Source organism: Haemorhous mexicanus, chromosome 6 (genome assembly GCF_027477595.1).
Source record: "Haemorhous mexicanus isolate bHaeMex1 chromosome 6, bHaeMex1.pri, whole genome shotgun sequence".
NCBI classification, from domain to species: Eukaryota; Metazoa; Chordata; class Aves; order Passeriformes; family Fringillidae; genus Haemorhous; species Haemorhous mexicanus.
Window position 1 is genome coordinate 44,077,522 of NC_082346.1, and position 22,046 is coordinate 44,099,567.

Below are 22,046 nucleotides of genomic sequence, written 5' to 3' on the forward strand. Positions count from 1 at the left end.
TTGCATCACAATTTGAAGTTGGTTTCACCAGAAGGCTCAGGTAGAAGTTCAAACCAAGAAGAAAGAAGAAGTTCTATGCTCCAGTGGCTAGAGTATCAACACTGTTTATTTTATTCTACAATACCAAAATGCAATTTCACCACATTTCTGTCCGGATGCACAATCTTAACGGTTTGTTTGAAACGAAATATGCCACCAAAAACATTAACTAGTGCCATGACTTTGCCTGTTGTTTTGACAGAAAGGCATCAATTTAACTCTAAGTTTTTCAGACATCAAACTTTCATGAATATTTCTGGCACAAGCAGATAGAGACTGCGGACATTTGTGCTTTCCAAAAGTGGAAGAATTTTATATGCTTTGTTAGCCTCACCCTTGTATTGGGATATAGGGATGATGTAGTGTGTTAGTTCCGCTGCTGAGTAATACTAGGCCATGGGTTAGACATATCAACTGTGACCCATTCTTCCTCTTGCTGGAACTGAAATTCCTCCAGATAAGCAATAGACAGCCAGGACCCTGCCACAAGCTTGGAAGTGAGACTGTCTCAGTAGAGTTTTCCAAAGCTTGCAGGTAAATTGGGAACAGCTCACAGACTTCAGTGGAACCTAGACGCTCTCAAAGGTCATGCGCTATCCTGCCAGTTATTTGTGTTTTAAAGAACTTTATTCTGCAGAATCCAAGCATGCAGAGCTCTGCAGGATGGGGCCCTTTGGGGCTTTCAGGAAGTGTCTACTAGGGCAGGTGAAAAGTTAAAACCGCAATTTCCCAACAAGAAATACAAACAAAAGGCTGTGAGCAGTTGAAACTGATACAGTTACTATAGAAATAAGAGTGATAGCATCAGCTCAGTGAGATGGAAACTGTTTGCTGTTTAGGGGAAATGGCAGTTTGGTAGAGAACCACACAGCTAATTATGTGGAGGCTATGCAGCACGGACATTACCGCTGGTTTTAATCCCACTGTACTGGTATTTTAAATATCAAAAGCACTCAAGATAAGAGTCTGGTGTTCTTTTGTTATCACAAAAAGTATTCAGAGTCAAGCTAAAGTTGGGGGAGGGTTTTGAGCAAATACTGTGAAAGTTCAGTAAAACCTTGCAAATTGTATTTTGAAGCTTCACTCAAATTAGATAGTTAAATTCTCAGAAGTTGCTTCAAAAACAATGGTAAGGTTCTGCTCACTCACAGTTCCAGGTCCAGCCATCTCAGACAACCATACACTCATTTTCTAAATGAACAATTTGATTTTTCACAATTATTTTTTACAATTTTGCATAGATTGTAATTTGCATTATAATTTAACAAACAGCAATGATTTTGCATTAAGCAGAAGAGACCACAGTTCATTTATCTGTAACTTGTTTGTCCTTGAAGTGCAAGGATGAAAGCAGAGCTATATTTATGCCACTAAGAAACCAGATGTGATGCCATCCCTGATAGTAAATCTGGAGAGAAGGTGATATGCACTGCTTTAACAGTGCCACATGGAGCTTACGGACTCAGATCTCCCTTATGTTGCAATTTCAAGCATGAAACTGTACCAAAATTCAGAATATCACTTCTTTTTTCTGCTGCTCTGACATGGAATGGATAATTTTAGCTGTTGCCCTATTGTATTGGTTAAAGAAATGAGAATTTCTGGTGTTTCATCTTGTATTTCAGGAAATTTCACGACATGTGCGAGAGCTGCTGGGGATTGAGGAGCCTCTCTTCAGCAGATCCATTGTCCTCCCATACAGAGACAATATGGGTCTCTTCCTAGAGAGAAAGGCACCAACAGGAGAGAAAGCAGATGCCCTCACTTTCTCACAATTTATCCAAAAAGCAGGACTGGAGCCCTATACTACAGCTCCTTCTTGGCAAGGATCCCAGACCATGGTGGGAGTGGATGCTCTCCCTGCATCACAGGACATGCAGAGGCAGAATTAGACTCATACTACACTTTTGCCTTTGTAAGAAGCCCAGCAGCCACAGCAGACTGTACCCTTATTACCTTGCAGATTGTTCAAGGAGGTACAGTTCCACCTTTTCACAATTACAAAAAATTCTGCACTGCACTGCCACTGCAACTCTTAGACATTTTATTACAACAAACCCATTCCCACATGATCTCTTTTCCACAATACTTCATTTGCTTACAGGAACTAAGTGAAGTGGGGGTTGTAGATCAGGCTGTACCATTGTCTGTCTTTCACTTCTGCTTCACAGTTGATTTAAAAATACCAGAAAAACAATCATAGACATATTTAAGGCACAAGTAATTGATAAGAACTTCCCAGATGCTCAAGTGAATAGATTTCTCCCAGGCTTCAGTGTCTGCAGACTGGGCTTGCTTTGAAACCCAGATGTAAGATAAATGGCATATACAATAACTGGTGTACAGGTGTGGCGACAGCTGCTCTCAGCAATCATAATTAAGCAAGGGGTCTAGGTGCAACATGCATAACTAATCCTTGGCCACAGAAATTATTTCCTGTGAGGCAAAACCAGACAGGCAGTGTTTTATCATGGTAAACAGTACTGTAATACATGAGAGATGGTGGCAGAAAGTACAAAAGAATACTGAACTAGAGAATTTAGGGAATAAAAATTGCTTTGTCCTGGGTGGATTTGGACAGAGTATCCCGTTACCTGCTTTTTCCCCTGAAGGACATATATAGTCTGTGGTGGTGAGGGTGGGGTGCATTATCACCAGCAAGGAAGGAGAAGTGCTGATGAAGGCCTGGCTCAACAGAGCACTCCTGAATAAATCATTAGTATGTTCTCAGGATTCAATGGCTTTCTCAAGATCCCTCATGGGGAATAAAAAAAAAAAAAAATAAAAAAAGACTGGGCCTGATCCTGTTTAGTTTTTTACACCAAAGCTGCAGCCACTACAAAATAACTGTAATTTGGTTTTGTAATTCAGTTCTGTATTGAAGCTGCAATAGAAACACAGTGAAACTGAAGCAGTTCAGTGAAACTGAACAAGAAAACTATGTAATAAGCAAATTCAGACAAAAAAAAAAAACCCAAAACAAAAAACTCAGGCAACCAGGGATAAGCACGTTTGCTGAGCAGTGTAAAGACTGAAACTCACAGAAGAAAATGTGTGCATAATGTTATTGGCTGGAATAGAGTCTGAGAGTTAACAGTGATGGTTCTTGCACTGCTTAGTCCCATGAAAGGGCTGGGATGAGATCTCAGCAAAGCATTCCTCATGAGCTTCATTAAGGTTTGTGAAGATTTAGAATCTTACCCAGCATTTTCCTCTGGAATTTCTGAAAAACTGTTGGAAGCAGCTGTGGACAATGGAGACTTGTCATCTGGTATCACGCTAGGCTCCACTACAACTGAAGTGAGAGATGTCTTGGTGCTGAGCAGCCCACACTACCTTGTAGGACAGTCTCCAGAGGGTGCCTGGTACAGTAGAGCACCAGGCATCAGATGGCACTAGCAAGCTCTCTCTTTTGTAGCAGCTGGCTAAAGAGAGACTTTCTCAGTGACACTGCTGTCAGGTCAAACCAGGGGAAGGTTCTGGGAAGGGAAAACAAGTGGAAATATTTACTGGCAACAACTGTCCAAAGCAGCTTGCTAATAATGTAGGAAACAGTGGTTTTCTTCAGTGTCTGACTACAAGACTCCTTCTTGGGTCTTTGAGAAACCATCAGACTCAGAGACTTGAATATAAAATGTTACATAATGGCTCTAGAATAGTCCTGCAAAGCAGGAATCCTTTCCCTCAAGCAGCCTTCCTGTCTTCCTGTCTTAACATCCTCAGTAGCCCAGTTCATGAACTGTCATAAGGTCATTACCCCCAAGAACTGTCCTCTCTAGATATTCCAATAGGAATTTTTTTTTTTTGCATCCAATGCCCTAGTCTTGATCAGTTGCTTCAGACAACCCTGATAAGTAGGATCTAGGGACAAAATAACTCAGTCCAGGTCTTCTGTTGCTAATACATCACCTAAGGCAATTCCTGGGGCAGAGGTGTGGTCCTAAGGACAACACGGAGTTCAGCACTTTCCAACCCAACAAGGCAGCCCATGCTTTATGTGAGACCAGGCAAGTTGCAAAGCAGTGACAAGAAGTACCTCAGCATTCAACTGTCTTTCTCCTCTTGAGTAATTGAAGAGGCAAAATCTTTGCTGACAAAACTCTCACACACAAAGAAGCTGGGCAGGAAGGTTTTTGCTCTGCACAGATGAGGCAGCATTCAAGAAAGCTGAGGTCATTGCTTAGTTTCAGTGCCTTCTGGTGAGGCAGATTCTGCCACATGATGCCGTTCAGGCCTGTATAAAAAAATGACCACCATCTATTAATGGAATTTTATTTTCCTTGCAGGATGAACAAAAATCAAGTATCAATTACCAGTGTGCAAAGAGATGTGAAGAGAAATTCTCATCTCACACTGCTGGGAGGAATCACACTGACAACCAGATCTGTTTGGTTTGAAACCTCTGATCTAGGACAATTTTAGGTGAGGGATTTCAAAATTAATAGTAACAAGTCTAATATAGCTTGTATTTTATGTAGCTCATACTAATTGAGTAAGGAGTAGTCCTTGACAGGCTACATATAGAGTCATACAACAATTCTGCCATGATGGCACGGTGAGCACCAGGGGTGCTTCAAGCGCACTCAGCAATGCACTAATTACAGCGTGGTTGTTCCGATGTTTTGGGTCCCCTTGTGTAGAAACAATGGGTTCGAGTTCCATCCAGTGGTAAAACCCAGAAATTGCAGGTTTTAGTCGTGCAGTAAATCCTGTAGTGAAACTGTATGGTGAAAGTTGCACTGTGAAGTTTTTTTGGGCCTCATGTAAGTTAATAAGTTAGCAGCTTTTATGGTGGAGTTTGCTCAGATGCTTTGAGTTCTTTTAACTCTAAGGGAATTGTTTAAGTTTACTGCAGTATATGAATATTTTGTGTGTTAAGAATGAGTTATGTGTTGAGTCTGCCAGCATAAAAAAAGATTGACATAGGGCCATCCAAGACATAAAGCTTGTTTGCTCAAAAATTGATTTTGATAAATGTATAAATATGTGAAAAGTCTTATACAGGATGTGCAGTTGGAATGATTTTCACTGCACATCTTGGCCAGAATGAAGTAATGGAACTCACTGCCACCTCAAAGATAGGGTCAGAGAGTTTAATTTCTTCCTGAGTTTGGTGACAGTTCCAGGCTCTGAAATGACACGGTCCATTTTTCTTGAGGGGTGGGATGGAATGTCAAGGCTGTACACAGTGACAGGACAAATGACAGCAGATGGACAGCATGTGTGACAGGAGGAAGCAGAGGAACACAATGTCCTCCCAGGCCACCAGCTAAGCACTGTTATAAAAGCACGTAAAGCTCTGCTTCTGCAGGGATATTGCACTAAGCAAGGTGAAAGGGACTCAAAAGCTCAGAGAGACAGCACAGCTGCTGAACCAGCACACCTCCAGGCACCAGAACACATTTCCTGTGCTCTGCCAAATGCAGGTGAAACACAAACCACTGCTACCAGACTGGTAGCAGTGTCTGCCTGCACAGAGGGACTTTGGTGGCTGCCCATCACCATTCTTACATAGCAAGGGGCAGCAGCAGAGTGACACAAAGGAATCAATATGCAAAGAACTCAGCTGCTTGGCCCAGTCCTTGCAGGCTGATTTAAAGTCTTTAGCTGAAACAGCTGAGCCTTGGGATCTGGCTAGTTTTCAAAAGCTATTTAATAAACCCTCTTTCGTCTCTTCCCTGGGATTTTTAGAAAGAGGATTTTATTCCAAACATCTCCCTGGAGCACCATTCTCCCTGTTTGTTTTATCTAAGAGTTTATGGGGTTATATGACTTTATATGCAGCCTGCAGACAACATCTGTTTACTCAATTAGTATGAGCTACATAAAATACAAGCTGTATTACACTAGTTACTATTAATTTTAGCATCCCTCACCTAAAATGGCCCTAGATCAAGGGTAGTCTTATCAATTTGTCCAAGTATGCGATGACAGGGAGTGAAGAAAGGGACCTAGACTCTCTTCAGTGGTGCCCAGTGATGACAAGGGGCACTGGAAACAAACTGAAATGTGCTGGTCCATCTGAAGACACAAAACTCACCTTTTACTGTGAGTCTTGCCAAATTCAGAACAGGTTTCCCAGAGAAGCTGAGTTATTTCCAGCTGTGATGATACTGAAAACCCACATAGCCACAGTCCTGGTCTGCCTGTTCCATGTGATCCTGCTAAAGCACGAGTGGACTAAGATGATCAAGAGGTCCCTTCCAACCCAAATGATTCCATAAGAAAAAAAACCAAATGCCAACAGAAAAAAAAGACAGTTCATATTGCAGCAGGGAAGCTGGAGTCCAAATCTACCCTCATGTTTGTGTGACCCTCTGTGGCAGCAAACTTTCCTACAAACTCTAAAATTAATTCATCTGTGCTGATGGCACTGAAGATGTTAAATAAGGTACTGCTGCAAGCAATGTCACTCCATGGTGACATGCACTGTGCTTTTCAGAACATTAAAAAACATCCTGCAACTCCTTTTGTGGGAGGTGATAAATTGCTCAGGATTAACACACAAGAGTGACAAAGTGCTTAGCAGGGAAAGGAAAGAAACAGGCCAAGGAGAAAGAGACAGCTTTATTTATAGAATTGAAGTGAGGTCTGAAAGGATGAAGCTAGCAGCTGCCTGACGAGTTGTGTTTCTGAAAAAGTGCATTTCAATCCTTTCTGGCATAACACTTTCTGAGAAAAGAGCTGCTGGGGCCAGCAGGTTTGTGTCAACTGAGAGAACTTCCTGCTTGCTCTCCATCCAACCTATATGGACTCTGACCACCTCTACACTAGGTATTTCCCTGATAAAGGGATCTTCCAAATGCTGCAGAGTGCTAGCAGGAAGATACTGGCAAAGGATGCTGTCCTGGCTTTCTGCAGGAGCTCACACCATTATTTTCCTAGAGTGAGCCAGAATTTAAAAAAAAAAAAACCAAAAAAAAAAAAAAAAAAAAAACCACACCAAAAAAAACCAACAAGTGGTCCTTTGCCTCCCAGCACTTTCACACAGGGAGAACATGGTCCAGGGTAGGTTTTACTCCAGACACAGCCATGATTAGTGATGCCCAAGCCAGCTTGACTGTTACAGGGACTGGTCAGCACTCTCTGGTGGAGAGACTCACAAATGTGACTATGTTCCTCTTACAAGAACAAGCCCAGGCACCACCCAGAGCAAACATTCATCTTGCTGTGCCCAGCAACTTCCCTCCACACACACAAGTGATGCCTGGCTGACAGCCAGGTCAAATACAATCAGATTCCAAAAAGAATCAGCCCTGATGGATCGGTACCATAGTTTTGCCAGCTACAGTTTAGTAGCTGTCCTCAACCAGCCTGAACGCCACGGTCCCACTGGGCACGGGCACCCACTGTCACCGACGAACGTTGATCATGCAATGAGTAGTAACAGAGCTGCTCTGTTGGCACTGGACTGGGTTCTGCAGTTCCCTCTTTCAGTGACAAGGTGACGGCCAAACAGGCTGTTCCACAGGTGTTCAGTTCTTCCACCGGATTTGCTGAAAGAGGGAACAAGACACAACTAACAGCAATGCTGGACACCGAGCCCCAGGGGCCAACTTAGTGACTCCCAATTCCTGACAAGGACAGCTACGGCCAAAGCGTGCCATTTCTATAAGTATAGCCATTCATTCCTACCCTGAATGCAAACAAAAGATTACCTTCCCAGCAGGGATAGAAAGTACATAGGACAGCCATTCCCCTACACCTAATCTCTACCTGTTTCTGGTGAGAGTGTCTGGAAGAAAGAGTAAGTGTTTCTTACCATGTTGCTGAGAATGCTGTCTATCTTCTCTTCTTCCGCAGAGCCCCGCTCCACCTTGCATTTATATGCTGTCAGCTGGATACGATCCTTTAGATCACGATAGGTCTAGATAAAGAGCAAAACCAGCATCCAGCTGAGAGAAAGGGACACTTCCATGGTTAGATGGTGTCCTGCAAATGGGCAGGGCAACTCTACAATCCCCCATGCAGTTCCCAACACAGAACAATTTCACAGCACAAATGCTAGGAGCCACTTTCTTGGCTCATGGACTTCTACTGGGAACCTTATCATTTTTCCCAGGCCACAGGGATAAACAAACACCACCACGCACATGACAGAAGTGGCACATGGCAGAGAACAGAAAAGCAGGCTTGTGTCCCATCTCCTCACACAGCAGCAACCTACCTCTATGACAACATCATGGCACTTGTATTTGGTAGCGAGGTTCAGCCGGGTCTCCACATCTTCCACCAGGCGCACGTATTCCTGCAGCACCTGTGAGAGACAGAAGAATGTATCAGCTCCCTTCCACAGGTATGTCCTGCCTCATTCCCTCACCCCAGTCCCAAAACCTTTCAAGGTTGTTGGCTCCTTCTTTAGGGAACAAGTGACCTCAACAAGACTGTTCAGGATCCCAGAGGTGTTGCTTACAAAGCTCAGAATCACAGAAAAAGCTGAGTTAGAAGGGACCCACAAGGATCAGAGTCCAACTCTTGTCCCAGTGCAGCATCATTGTTAGGGTCAGAACATGTGCCTGAGAGCATTGTCCAAATGTTTCTTGAATTCTGTCAGGCTTCGTGCTGTGACCACTTCCCTGGGGAGCCTTTTCCAGTGCCCAATCACCCTCTGGGTGAAGAACCTCTTTCCAATATCCAACCTAAACCTTCCCTGACACAATTTCAGGCCGCTCCCTTGAGTCCTGTCACTGGTCACCCTTCCTCTTCCCCTCACAAAGAAGTTGTAGACTGCAATGAGGTTTCCCCTCAGTCTCCTCCAGGCTGAACAGACCAAGTAACCTCAGCTGCTCCTCATATGGTTTCCTTCACCATCTTCATGGCCGTCCTTTAGAAACTCTCTAATAGCTTTATAACCTTCTTATATTGTGGCATCCAGCATTTGAGATGAGGCTGCCCCAGTGCAGAGCAGAGCAGGACAATCCCCTCCCTTTCCTGGCTGGCCACACTGTACCTGATGTACCCCAGGACAACACTGGCCCTCCTGGCTGCCAGGGCACTGCTGGCTCAGGTTCACCTTGCCAGTGACCAGGATCCATGGTGCTGCTCTCCAGTCTCTCATTCCCCAGTCTGTCCGTACATCCACGGTTGCCCCATCCCAGATGCAGAATCCATCACTTTCCCTTGATGAACTCCATTTAATTTTGATGACTGCCCAGCCCTCTAATTTGTCAAGGTCTCTCTGCAGAGCCTCCTTGCCTTCTAGGGAGTCAACAACTCCTCCCTGTTTTGTATCATCTACGAACTTGCTTAGTATCTCCTCCAGTTGTGCATCCAAGTCATTTACAAAGATGTTGAAGAGCACAGGGCCGAGGATGGAGCCCTGTGAAACGCCATTAGTAACCAGTCACCAGTCTGATGTCACCATATTTACTGTAAGCCTTTATGCCCAACTCATGAACCAGATGCTCACCCATCTCATCACTTGTTTATCCAGCTGTGTGCTGGACATTTTGTCCAGAAGGATACTCCAAGAGATATCAAAAGCTTCACTGAAATCCAAAAACATTACATGGACTGGCTTCCCTTGATCAACCAAGTGGGCTACCTTGTCATAAAAGGAAACCAGATTTGACAAGCAGAACTTTCTTCTCATGAAACTGTGCTGGCTGTGACCAATGACTATGTTGTGCTCCAGGTTTCTCAATACCTCCCAGAACAATCTTCTCCATAACTTTACCATGCACTGAAATGAGACTAGCAGGCCTACAGTCTCCAAGTCCTCCTTCTTGCCTTCTTGAAAACTGGGACATTAACCAGCCTCCAGTCATCTGGGATCTATCCAGATTCCCAAGACCGCTCAACAAATCATTGAGAGGTTTTGTGATTACATCAGCTTGCTCTTTGAGGATTCTTTGATGAATGCCATCATGTCCCATAGACTTCCAACTAAAGCAGCAGATCCTGCATAGATTCAGGGTTGACTGGGAGTTGATCATTTTCACAGTCATTGTAGTCCAACTCATAGCACTGAGACCCACTTTGATCCATCATCTGTTTATGAGGTGAGCATCCTCATCCTGTAATGGGCCCATGCTATTTCTACACCGCACATTGTCATTAAAATATTTGTAAAAACTCTGGTTTTTGTTCCCCACAATTCTGGCCAGCTTCAACTTCAGTAGAGTTTTGGCTGCACAAAATTTTATCCCTACAGCAGCAAGCAGCATCTCTGTATTCTTCTCATGTCATTTGACCTTGCTTCTACACCTTCCTTTTTTGTCTTATTTCCAAGAGAATATTCCTGTTCAGTTTAGCTGGCCTTCTGCCTTGCCTGCCTGACTTCCGACATTTGGGAATTGCCTGCTACTCTACCCTTAGAAGGTCATGCTTAAAAACTGACTGATGGACCCCACTGCCTGCAAAAACATTTTCCCAGGGGACCTTACCAATTCCCTGAGCAGCCTGAAGTCTGTTCTCCTCATGCCCAGATCTGAGGTTTTGCTGACACCTTTCCTCCTATCAACAGAATGTTAGGCTACCTCGTTGCTATGGATCAGGTTAACCATTGCCAGCCAAATTAAGAAAGAGAAAATTTAAATGTAGCAAAGAAAGGTGGCAATGCACATGGAAAGAGTTCCCAGGTTCCCAGCCAACTTTGGCCAGCTGTCCCTCTTAAAGTCAGAGCTAGGACCCAGCCCTCAATACCACCCACACCTTCTGCTGAGGAACGGGTCACTCAGATGTGTGCTGCGCCCACCTGGCAAAGCCAGAAGATCAGCAAGCTTCTCCCACTTCCAGCTAGGAAGCAGTTCACCTGAGGAGTCATTCATACACCAAATCCCAACAAAGAGCAGGACATAAGCAGGGGTTCCTGGCTCACCTGCACAGGAGCATTGTTCCTCTGTAAGATCTCCACCACCCGGTGGAAGCCAATAGGTGCCTTCTTCTTGGTGTAACCCAGCCAGTTCTGAAATGAGAACCAAACCTACGTTAACCCAAAAGGATAATCCTCCCAGCCACAAGAAATTTTTTTTTTTCTCCCAGTGCCAGCAACATACTCCAGAGCCACCAACCACATGCATCCCATTGCAGAGCCCTTCACGCAGTGGCTGGGCACAGGCTGGCTGCAATCCCTTTGGTAGCAGAGCTTGGGGCAGCCCCCTTCTCTGACCTTACTGCTGCAGCCAAGCCAGGCCCAGCAGAGGTCTCAGGCAGGGAGAGGAGGAAAGTATTGCAACACTCTCAGCAGAGGTGCTGGGCCCTGCTGCAATAAAACCAGTCTGTCCAGTAACTCCAGAACAAGCCAGCTATCAGTAGGAGATGCCAGTACTTGGGACTGTGTCCCCAGCAAGGCTTTCTGCAGCTCACCTTGGTGGTGAGGAGGGCATCCACATCACCCCAGGCCCGTAGCTTGGCACGGGCTGCCAGGGCAGTCAGCACATACTGCTTATCAGGAATCTGCAAGGCAGAAAGCTGCAGTCAGAACAGTAGCACAGCTCAGAAGGTCTTTGTGGGCTGGACATGAATGGCATCTGCCCCAGCTCTGTCAGGACCTACACCAAGACCCAGGCAAAGAGGCAAGGTACTGCCTGATGCCGTACACGTCACTGCAGAGACGAGGAAGTGGGGATTTGCAAGTGCTGCTGCAGACAGGCTCCCAATTGCCTTTCTGAGACTCCAGAAGGGCCCTGCTCAAAAATGATGCCATGGCCCCCTCCCTAGCTCAGTGATGAGCCCCTCAGATTCCTCCTACTGAGCTTCTTCATTACGTACAATTTGTCCGTGCATGTTCTCAGCTAGTGCTGCCACAACAGGGGAGACTCACACACCTTAAATGTCTTCTTCAGGTTGGTGGGGCTGCTGAACATTCCCTAGAGAAAGGAGACAAGTCAGTGCAAACTCAGAAGGGCAGGCCAGAGCAGGGGTTCAGACCCCTGTTTTAAGGCATCTGCCTTGCACAGAGTCAATCTTCTCAAGATTTTAATGCTTTTTGCTCATATCAGTGCCACAGGAGGAAGCAGCTGGCAGAAGAGAGCAACAATCCCACCCCATTAGCTGTCTGGTCTGATTTCCCTACATCCTCAACTGGTGCACTACCACGCACCTCAGTCTCATGGGATTTACAGTGGTTTCTAGGAGACAACTCCCTGACAAACTGTGCCAGGTTGAATGTCTTGGAGCACAAAACCCCAAACTGGTGCCAGGGAACAAAGTCTCTCTGAGGGATGAAATATGACCTCTCTTTCCCTTTTTCTGCTTAATATGCCACAGCTTGACCACCTCACATCTCGAGGGCTACAAGGATGAGATGCAGCCTTATCTTCTGTCACATCATCCTCACCTCAGCCTCTGTGTAGTGGTAGAAACAGGAATAGAAGAGGGTGGTCACTAGTGGCATGTTGAGAATTGAAGCCTTGCGAGGATATTTCCGAAACAGCTCTGACTGCCCAGCCATCTCCAAGTGCCGATCATTAGCCTGTAGAATCAGGAAGACAGACAGGGAACATGAGCCAAGATAACTGCCTGTTTAGCTGTGGGATAGAGACCTAGAGAAGGTGTTGTGACAGCAATGTAAAAGCACAGCCCCAACATGCTACCAAGTCTCAGATGTGGTATTTCACATGTGCCTGGCAAAGCAGCCTGAATAGCAATTACAAATACACTAGCCAGGGCAGGCTGGTTAGATCCAAAGTGGTGTAAGTTAGGGACAGCAAGAGATCTCACAGGTAGTCCCAGCCATCTCCTGACCAGCAGAGATTTCCTACCTCAATGATGATCTGTCGCTCCAACAGGGTATAATGGTCTTGGATGTGGGAGGTATCCTCAGCTGAAAATGGCAGCCTAGCCAAACATGAAGAAAAGAGGTACTGTGACCAGCTCTGAAACACAGGGTCCTTCATTTACTTCTAAATACTCTTAGAAGATTTTTTTTCTACCAAACAAGCTCCCATTCTTGAATGGCTAGTGGGTACTCAAGTTCCCGATCCACTGCCCTCTCCAACTGCCTCTCTCCTAGACAGGCTCCAGAGAAAGAAACAGTATGTGGTACCTCTCACAGAATAACCTATAGTGGATGTTACCAACTTCCTCAAGTGCTCAGGCACCCAGACTTTCATCCATCACAATCTGAAGGGTCAATGATCAGAAAGTCCCTTGAAGCATCTTTCCTCCTGAATGAGCAGTAAAAGCTACTGGACTAGTGATCACCACAAATGATTCTTCTCTGGTCTACACTGTATTCACAACTCTACTCCCACTGCCCACTAAGGGAAAACCAACATCAGCTCTCAACCCACAGAAGCCATGGCACTGGCACAGAGGTTTAATTTTCTTCACTGCCACCTTCTGTGAAGAATCCACATCCCTCCCCTGATTTTGCATTTTTCTTACCCAATGCAACCTTTCAGAAATTCCCTCCTTTTTTCTACATCCTGGATATTCAAATGCTCCCGGTACTGAGACAGCTGGAGGGAGAGGGGAAAGAAGCAGTGTGTTCTCATGGATTTGGGAGATACAGTATTCCAGAGGGTGAAATGGGGACAAAAAGCTTTTGCCTGATTCCCACACACTCTGCAGCCAGCCTCCCCCCTGCAGTAAGGGAGCTTATGCTCCTGGGAATACTCACAGCAACTTCCTCAGTCCTGTCTAAGAACCTGCAAAAGGGAATTAGCAAGCATTAACCTGGAGGCAGGTTCCTAGCAGTGCATTCAGCCTTGCCACAAGATGGATCAACAGCCTCACCTGAGCAGATCCAGAAGGAACTTCTGCTCACCCGTCTCTCTGAGGAAATGGATCAGATGGCACAAGGCCACCTGCCGCACCTCCAGCTCCCGAAACAAGATCTCTACAGGGGAGAGAGTTTATGTACAGGTGGGTAAAGTAAGATAGCACTACCAAGCAGAGGGGACTTAGCACAGTGCATGGAGTTGAAAGCCACTGGCAGGATTCATCAACCTTATCCCATCTCAAATCACAGTGTTGGAGGCTGAAGCACAAAAAAGCCAATCCCTGGGCTAACAGCTGAATTCACAGGTATGTGCTACCTCTACAGATTCATTTTCATTCATCTCATTACCACCACCTACCACTGCTTAAAGCTCCTCTCTGGAGTCTTTGTAGGCATCACCCCCCCCACCCGCCTCCTACATTACACTTGCTACAAAAATATTTCATGCCTAGTAAAAAAGCAATACCCCAGATGCTCTCTTTGTAACTTGCACCCAGTGAAGAAATTACCCCCTCCATCCTTCACTGAGACACACTATAGGAATCCCAGCCCCAGTCATGCTCACCTCTCCTCAGCGTCCGTTTCAGGAATATCAGGACCTGTGAGCACAGCCAGATAGCTCAGAATTAAGACAGACAAACAAACTGGTCAAGGCCTAGACAAGTTTTTGCAAAGGGCCTCTGAAAACTCAGCTCTCATAGCAACTGAACTTAATTCTGGTACCCACAACACCCAGGACCAGCAGTGAGCCTGGGCCATAGCTGCCTGGATTCTTGCCTAAGCTCCTACGCTGGAGTTTAGATAAGTGAGGCCAAAATTTACAAAGGAAAACCTTTCCATGCAAAATCCAAGGAATTAAAAGACCCGGAAGAAGTAAGCTCTGACACAATCCCATTTCCCATCTGATACTTTAAAAGTCAGAAAAACTGGTGAGGCCCCAGATCCCAAATGCCAGGTCCCAGACCTTCTGTGCTGAAATGAGCAGATTAAACCTGCACCTTCAAGAAGCAGTTGCAAAAATCTGTAAGGCTTAATGATCAGAGTCCTTGTTATTAACATCAATTCTGCAGAGTGGCAGGAAAGAGAGCAGGAATACAGAATTTCCCAGTCTTTAGCTTTGACACTTTCCAGTAACTGTTTGGCTTGAACAAAAGAACACCCCCCAGTCTTGCAAGACCAGATGGCCAGCTGACTGCATTCTCACAAGCACTCTCTGTGGGGCCACCCAGAAGTCCCAGCCCTGTATGGCCCCAGCAGGACTCACAGCTGTAATGACATTCCCATCATGCCCTGCCACAGCTTCATCCAAGAGCACCAGCTTGTCCTGCAGGGAGCGAAATCTTTCTAGAGAGCAGACCTAGAGACAGAACAGGAGGAAGTAGGCATGTGGGATATGAGACAGTCCTCAGGCTGAATCCAAGCTAATATTCATTCCCCTCCCATAAGCCCTTCAGCAACAGGAATAACTGCCCTCCCAATGAGTGGAGAAATTCTCATTTAGCTGAAACCACATGCTGCATAATCCATGGAAATCTGTCCACAGGGTTGCAGTCAACCCTCATTACTGCCCAGTCTAGGAAAGCAGACAATGTACATTCAGCATAAACACCCTTGTAACAAGACAAAACTTTCCTGTTCACCACAATCCACGAGCCCTGACAGGAGGAGGAAAGTCTGCAGACTCCTTTCCACAAAGGAGACCAGAGAAGTAGAGTCATAACTCTTTCTACCTTCTTCTTACTCCACGTCTGTGGCCTCTCTCAGCCTTTAGTTCACCTCAGCCTTTGAGGAGACATATGCAGAGTGAAACTACAATCTCTTTATGTGTTCACTACACACTGAGGCAGCTGAGACTAAGATTACAGCTCCAGTGAAACCATTTCTGTCTTCCTCCCTCCATTTGGCACCAAGTGAGAATGGAGATGAAGCCCCACCCCCTCAGATTTTTAAATAAACACAGCCCCAGGGAGCAGAAGGGGTAGAAAGGGACATAGCAGTACAGATACCTACTGTCAGAGCCTTGCTGAGGGGACAACTCAAGTAAACAAAGCAACAAAACCCTGAAGTTCTCCTGCTGCTCCTGAGCTAGTGTGATCCCAGCACTGCCACCTGGCAAAGTAACAGACAGGCAGACCACCATCCCTGCTAGGTGCTGCAAGCAACACAGATGCCCTCCACGCTCCCAGAATAGCCAGGAGCACAGCAAAGTGTAAAGCATTTTGGGACCACCCACCCTCCATCTCTTACAAGCAGGTGGGACTGCAAAGTCCTTACCTTGCCCCTCTGCATTCGCCTGACTGTATCTTTGGGGCTCCAGTCACCGCTGTAATCCTGCCACAAGAGAAATAAAGCACTCAGATCATTTCAGCAATCTCCAAGCTACTTTCCACTTCTGCTGCATCAGTGATGGCCTACATGTAGCTACTCACACTGATCATTCAGCTGCTCCAGGAAAGGCGTTAGCAGGATGTGCATGTACATTTTTCAGGCGCAAATGTTGAGCCCTCAGACTCTGCATAGGCTGGTGTGGAGGGAAGCTAAAGGCCCATATGTTAACACAGCCTTTCTATTGCCTCAGTAAAGTCTGTCATCACATCCTTTATAAGTAGTGTATTGCATCAGGTTGTTCTCCTTGCAAACTATGTTGCTTTCAGGACAAACAAAATACATGCAAAACGGACTAACCCAAAACTGAAGGGCAAGGAGTCAGTTTCTTGTTACAATTCAGACAGACTTCTGCTGGTGAGCCTTCCACAGCAGCGTGGAGAGCACAGAGACAACAGCCAGGCAAGCACCTGGGGAGTCGCACAAGACAAGGACAATGTGACAAGGGCATTGAAGCCTGAAGGAGGACTACCTTAAGACAATATGCTACCACTGCTGCAACAACCTAAATTTGCCCCTGCAGCAGGCAGACACTATGATCTGAAGCACTGGATAAAAAGTGATGGTGGCCTGAGCCACTCCTAACTCAGACACCATAAAGTCATCTAGGTCTCTGAGGCACTCAAGCCAGCAGTTACAATTCAGCTATCTGCCTCAAAAGGCCCAGAGAAAGGAAGCCACAAGAGGACACTGAATTTTAAATCCATTTAAGATTTATTGAAAGCCCAAATCTAAGGAAGAAAGGTCTGACCCAGTCCTATTGGGAGACCTCTGCATATGAGTCTCTCAAAGCAATGTACAGCCAAGTGTCAAATATCCTGAGCACCAGAGTTCCCTCCAGCACCTCTGGCCAAAGGCATCTTCTCAGCCTGTCACTGTCAGGACATTCACCAAAAGCTGCCACTAACTTTCCCTTTTTTGTCCCACCCCACTTACACCAACCCCATTTGCATTTAAGAGGCTGTATGATCCTTCTCCTTCCTGTTTCACTGCTTCTGCAGGCCCAGAACAAAACACAACAAGGCACTCTTGTTTCTCCTGCTGTGCTTTGAGGAAGTGCTGTCTGTTAGGTTATGTTATTAATGGCTAACTGACAAAATACACCAACCTGGGGAGGATCAGATGGCCAAGGACAGGTGGACCATGAACCCTAGCAGCTCAAGGATGCAAGTGCCAGCTACTGGAGGAGACTGGCATCTGGGATTCAGCTACGAAACAAACCAGATGTCTAGGACCAGCTACTGGAGGGACCCAAACAGTGTGTGTATATTCCACTAGCGGAATTGGTCAGACAAAAAGGAAGGCTCAGGATCAAGCTTGAATGTTTTCTGTATGTGTCTATTCAAAAAGGCATTGGTTTCTGTCTGTGTTAATCTGTGCAGACAGCTGTGTTAGTATTGTGCATGTCTGTCTCTGCAGGAAAAATAAGCTCAGTCCTGTTACTGCCTGGACCTAGGGACATGGGACCACAATCTCACACCTAGTAAGAGGAATCCACCTAGTCCCAAAACCCTCTAGATTCTCTAACACTTATCACTGCATATCTGGTAGACAAACATTCCTGCCAATTGAAACACTACCTCTGCACAACTCCCTCTGTATTGTCTCAGTGATTCAGGAACAAGAAATTTCAAAACTTTAATATTTAAAAAAATGTAAAAACCACATGTGATGCCAGTTTATCTGACCTGACATGAAAGCAGCTTACAGACAAAGAACTATTTTGAAATCCTTTTCACAAAGACTGCTAGGCTATTTATTAAAAAAAGGAACCAAAACCAAGACCCCCCTGCAAAGCTCCATACTTCTGAGCAAAAGCAGAGAACGCTTAAATTACTGCAAGGCTGCACTTTGCAGCTCCCTGTCCTATTCCCTGCATTGCCCTCTTCTGTCTGAAACAGCAACTAATCACTTCCCATGAAACCAGTAGAGTAGAAAGTTCACTAATCTTGGTATAAAACAAGCACAGGCTGCTCACCTTGTACTCAGCTTTCGGTCTGCGCAGCTCTGGGGTATAGTTTTTAACTCCCGTGTCAGTGAGGGCTGAGAGGGAAAGGCACAGATGAGTAGTACATAAAAATCCTGATTCACATCCACTTCCAAACCCATCCCTCTCTTGGTTTTCATGGCAGAAGACCCAACCTTAAGCATCAAATGGCAATAAAGCATTACTCTAAAACAAACAGCTGTCAGTTCTACATAAGTAATTACCCCAAATCATCATGCCAATTCTTTAATTTCTTTGAGGAAAGAACGACCCACAATTCAACTTTTAGACAGCACATGATTCAGTTTCCCTTCTTGCATCATAAGGCAGATGACACTTCCCTTTTTTTTGGAAATGCTTTGTTTCCTGTAAATCTGCACCCCTCCCAGAATGAGGCAGGGACCCAAAACTCACCATCTGAAAGGGACTGGAAACTTGAGAGTTTGTTTCGTCCTGAAATACAAACACTGATGAGACACTGTCCCTTCACCAGCAACATCTTCACAGGGAACATAAGCCTAGACTGCAAGCCAGTTAACTGCAGCTATGCCCCCATAGAACAAGCCTCCCGGTACAGTGATTCACACTACACCAGCACAGCTGGGGCTCACCTGCTTACATTCTAAGGCACTGAAGTTGTCTGTGGCATTGCAAACCATACCACACTCCTATCTGCTTTCTTGGTGCTGAGGCCAGGAGAGGTTAGACCTGAATTCACTCATCTACCTACAGAGCAGAGGCTCAAGCACATAGCACTGCAACATAGGTAATAGCAACATGGACAGCTCCACACACCAGGGCTGCAATTTGGATGCCTTTCTTCATCACCTTATTGTCATAGTTAAGAGTAAAAAAAAACCCCCAAGAAAGAGAGACAAAGTAAAAGCTGTTTTGTTTTCTTGCTGTGTGAGAACAGAGCTGAACTCTTGCAAGCTGTGTATGTTTGTCCGCAGCCTGCTGCACAGCTCCCCCCGTAACCAGCTACGCTGCCACTACTGCTACCATGTGTTTGCTGAACCAACACCAACAGCAGCCAGCTGAGCTCCAAATAAAGGATAATCAATCTGTCTTCTCTACAGAACTCAAAATCAAATGAGGGCTACATGGGTCAAGCCAGTCCCTTTGCAGCCTCCTCTTTTCCACCAGCCAAACAGACTGCACATAGTGCTGTGCTCTACCTTGCTGTTCTTTGGAACCTGGATTTTAAGAAGATGTAATCTCCAAAGCCCCTTCCCACTCCACAAAAGCATGTGATCTACTGCACAAGACAGTCTTCAATTTCTGACCAGAGAGCAATACACTTCCACCCTGAGGAGAGATTGGAGCTTCCCTGTTTTGCAATACACTTCAGATGAAACAATTTACATAAGATAACACAATGCCCCTTGACAGTCTTAAGGAAAAACACATTTGTCAATATGGTATATAATGAACCTTACCTTTGAACAGGCTGCTTAGGGAGTAGGAAGAAGCTTGTTTGGGAAGAGCAGCATAGGAGGAAGAGCCTTTCTGAAGGCTGGAGTCTCGGACATCCAGGGAGCTAGTGCTGCCAGAGGCTGTCTCTTTGATTGACCAGGAGATACCTGTGTGCAGGCAGGTCATTTTTATCTCAGAAAGAGTCTGCAAAGAATGATCTTCTGGCACAGCAGAAACATTATCAGATGTGTGCTGGTCAGTTCTGCACTAGCACATCTTGGTAAGTCTGACCCTCAGCACCAAGTAGACACAGTGCATCTCTCCATGCAGAATTCCAGTCTCATATAATGCTGCTTGTTAAGCAATGGCATGTTGTCCTCCAAAAATGGCTGGTTCAGCAACATTGCACAGCTGGCTATGGCTTGTGTAAAAGGAATACACAGACATCCCCACCTTTTATATATTATTTCATGAGGCAAAGCATAGTCCTTGTTCTAAAAGTACAAAGCAAAACAGAGTCCCTGGCCTACCTCAAACTGCAGAAGCCTAAGAGCATGCTTTCCTCAACACTGAAGACTAGGATAGTTTTCCTTCCCACACTGACAAAACAGCTCTCAGTGTGCATATGCTGCTGGCAACAATGCATGTGTCTCCCTCCTGCCTGTTCAGTACAGTTTCCCCTTGTTTTCACACAGCTGCACAACACACATATCTTAGGATCAGGATGATAGACAAAAAAACCACAATAGGTAAAGAGACCCTGGGTGGGAAAAGAAAGCAGAGAGAAGAGCTACAGCAAAGGACAAGAAGATCAGTCTTTGGAGATCCTTTGGGTGACCTGTATGTAAATTTGACACTGGCTAGCAAGTGTCACAATTCTGTGGGTCATGAACTCAAAAGCACAACACACAGGATTGTGTGTGGGCCATAAGCTTGCTCCCATCATCACTAGAAACACATCTGCTTAATGTTTACAGTTCCCTTTCAAATTTCAAGTGTCAGAGTCATTCTATAAACACACATTAAACCTCGGATATCTGCTTAAAGTGCTGTGGGATCAAAACTTTAAATAGTGTCATTTCAGACAGTGATGTGAAGGAAATGATCACCTAGAATCTCACAGGCCACCTAAGCAAGGTGAGTATCAGTCCATAACCCCCAAAATACCTGCTCTGAGCTTGGCTACATATTAGAAAACACACATTGAATTCCCTCCACTTGTCTGCACTCCTATTTTTTAACACAATTCAGGCTTCTGCTCACCCTCTTTTCAGTGGATCTGCTCAGGTAAATCAAGTAGCTCACAATGTGACCTGGGAGCCTTGAATCAGATTAGATATGCAGGATTAGAAAGCAAATAATACTCCTGACTTAAGAGACTTGACTTAAGCAGCAATTTTAAACCCCCTCTGTCTCAAAGATAATTTGCAGTATTTCTGCACTTACTTCCCACCGGTTCTCCACTCCAGCTGACCCTCTCGAGGTCATCATCATCATCATCGACAATATCCCGAAGGCTGTTCACTGCCCGTTTGGATTCCTTTAGCTACACACAAAAGAGTGACCTTGCATAAGGACCATCAGAATTGCAGAATGCACTTCGTTTCTTACTATCATCAAACATTTCCCAAAGAACTTTGAATACAGCTTCTTCAACTTCCATTGCTTTTTCTCGGGATGGCAGTTTAGTCCTGTAGCTGTGCAGCAGACATAGGAGCCCTTCCTCACCAGTGGGAACCCCAAGGACACCTACAGGGACACTAACAGCTCAATCAGCAGGAGATGCGGTTTGCTGCATGGGCGAGGAACCACGTCCTAATGAGATTTCAGAGTGGCTACTGTGGAGAGAGACGGAAGCCCCTGGTAACCTCCGCAGTGGGCAGGAGGTGACAACCCACCTACAGAACATCAACCCTCCGCGATGTGCAGGCCCGAGACCTGGGCTGGGACGGCAACGGGGGCCCACCCGGCGAGGGTGTCTTACCGGCAGTTCCAGGGTCGGACCCCCCCTACCTGCGAGAGCTCGTCATCCTCATCGTCGAACGTGAAGGCCCGGAACTTGGAGCTGTGCCAGTACTCCTCCTCGTCCGCCCGCACCCTGGTCATCTGCAATGGCACAGCGCGGCTGCCTCAGGAGAGGGACGGAGGGGCTGCCTCGGGGGCATCACCACCCCCGCCCCTGGTACAAGTCCCGGCCCCGCCGCCCCCGGCCCCTCTCTCACCTCGCCGCCCCTCCCGCGACAGCAGTGCCTCACAGCAGGGCAGGGCGGGGTGGAGCAGCAGCGTGCGGAGCACGCCGGGATATGTAGTTCTCCCGCTGGGCGCGGCGCGGCCGCTAGTCGTTGGCGCACTACGAGTCCCAGCGGGCCTCGGGGGCCGCATTGACTTGGCTTCGGATTACCAGTCCCAGCGGGCTGCGAGAGCGGCGAAGCGGTGTCTGGGCCGGCAATCGGGATCGGGGCTCTTGGAACTGTGGGCTGACTCCGGGAGCTGTGGGCCGGCGGGGACGGGAGTACAAGCACTAGCACCAGCACCAGCCCCAAGCAGCCTGCA

The 22,046-nt window shown here is 46.2% G+C and overlaps 2 protein-coding genes across 6 annotated transcripts; both read right to left on the reverse strand.

The window, feature by feature from the left end:
- Positions 1–88: 88 nt before the first annotated feature.
- Positions 89–6,457, reverse strand: NOXRED1 (NADP dependent oxidoreductase domain containing 1). Its single transcript, XM_059848225.1, is given in 5 exon segments — positions 89–3,518; positions 4,076–4,152; positions 4,155–4,307; positions 5,225–5,360; positions 6,453–6,457. Coding segments are annotated over 5 exon segments (465 nt in total). The 3' UTR covers positions 89–3,424.
- VIPAS39 (VPS33B interacting protein, apical-basolateral polarity regulator, spe-39 homolog) lies at positions 89–21,851 on the reverse strand. 5 transcript variants are annotated; one of them, XR_009486993.1, is made up of 21 exons: positions 21,716–21,851; positions 21,507–21,599; positions 20,940–21,039; positions 19,517–19,660; positions 18,492–18,530; positions 18,069–18,133; positions 15,980–16,036; positions 14,970–15,062; positions 14,271–14,304; positions 13,720–13,822; positions 13,604–13,631; positions 13,369–13,442; positions 12,744–12,819; positions 12,320–12,454; positions 11,808–11,849; positions 11,347–11,436; positions 10,859–10,945; positions 8,207–8,296; positions 7,802–7,906; positions 7,311–7,535; positions 89–4,273 (listed from the first exon to the last, which is right to left on the reverse strand). XR_009486993.1 is itself a non-coding variant. In XM_059850062.1 (20 exons), exons 2-20 carry the CDS (start codon positions 21,597–21,599, stop codon positions 7,515–7,517), a joined length of 1,476 nt encoding a protein of 491 aa, XP_059706045.1. In that variant the 5' UTR covers positions 21,716–21,851; the 3' UTR covers positions 89–7,514. The 5 variants fall into 5 exon arrangements, 1 of the variants encoding a protein (XP_059706045.1); XR_009486992.1 differs by having other exon boundaries at positions 89–6,200; XR_009486991.1 differs by having other exon boundaries at positions 89–6,203.
- Between the last annotated feature and the right edge of the window lie 195 nt (positions 21,852–22,046).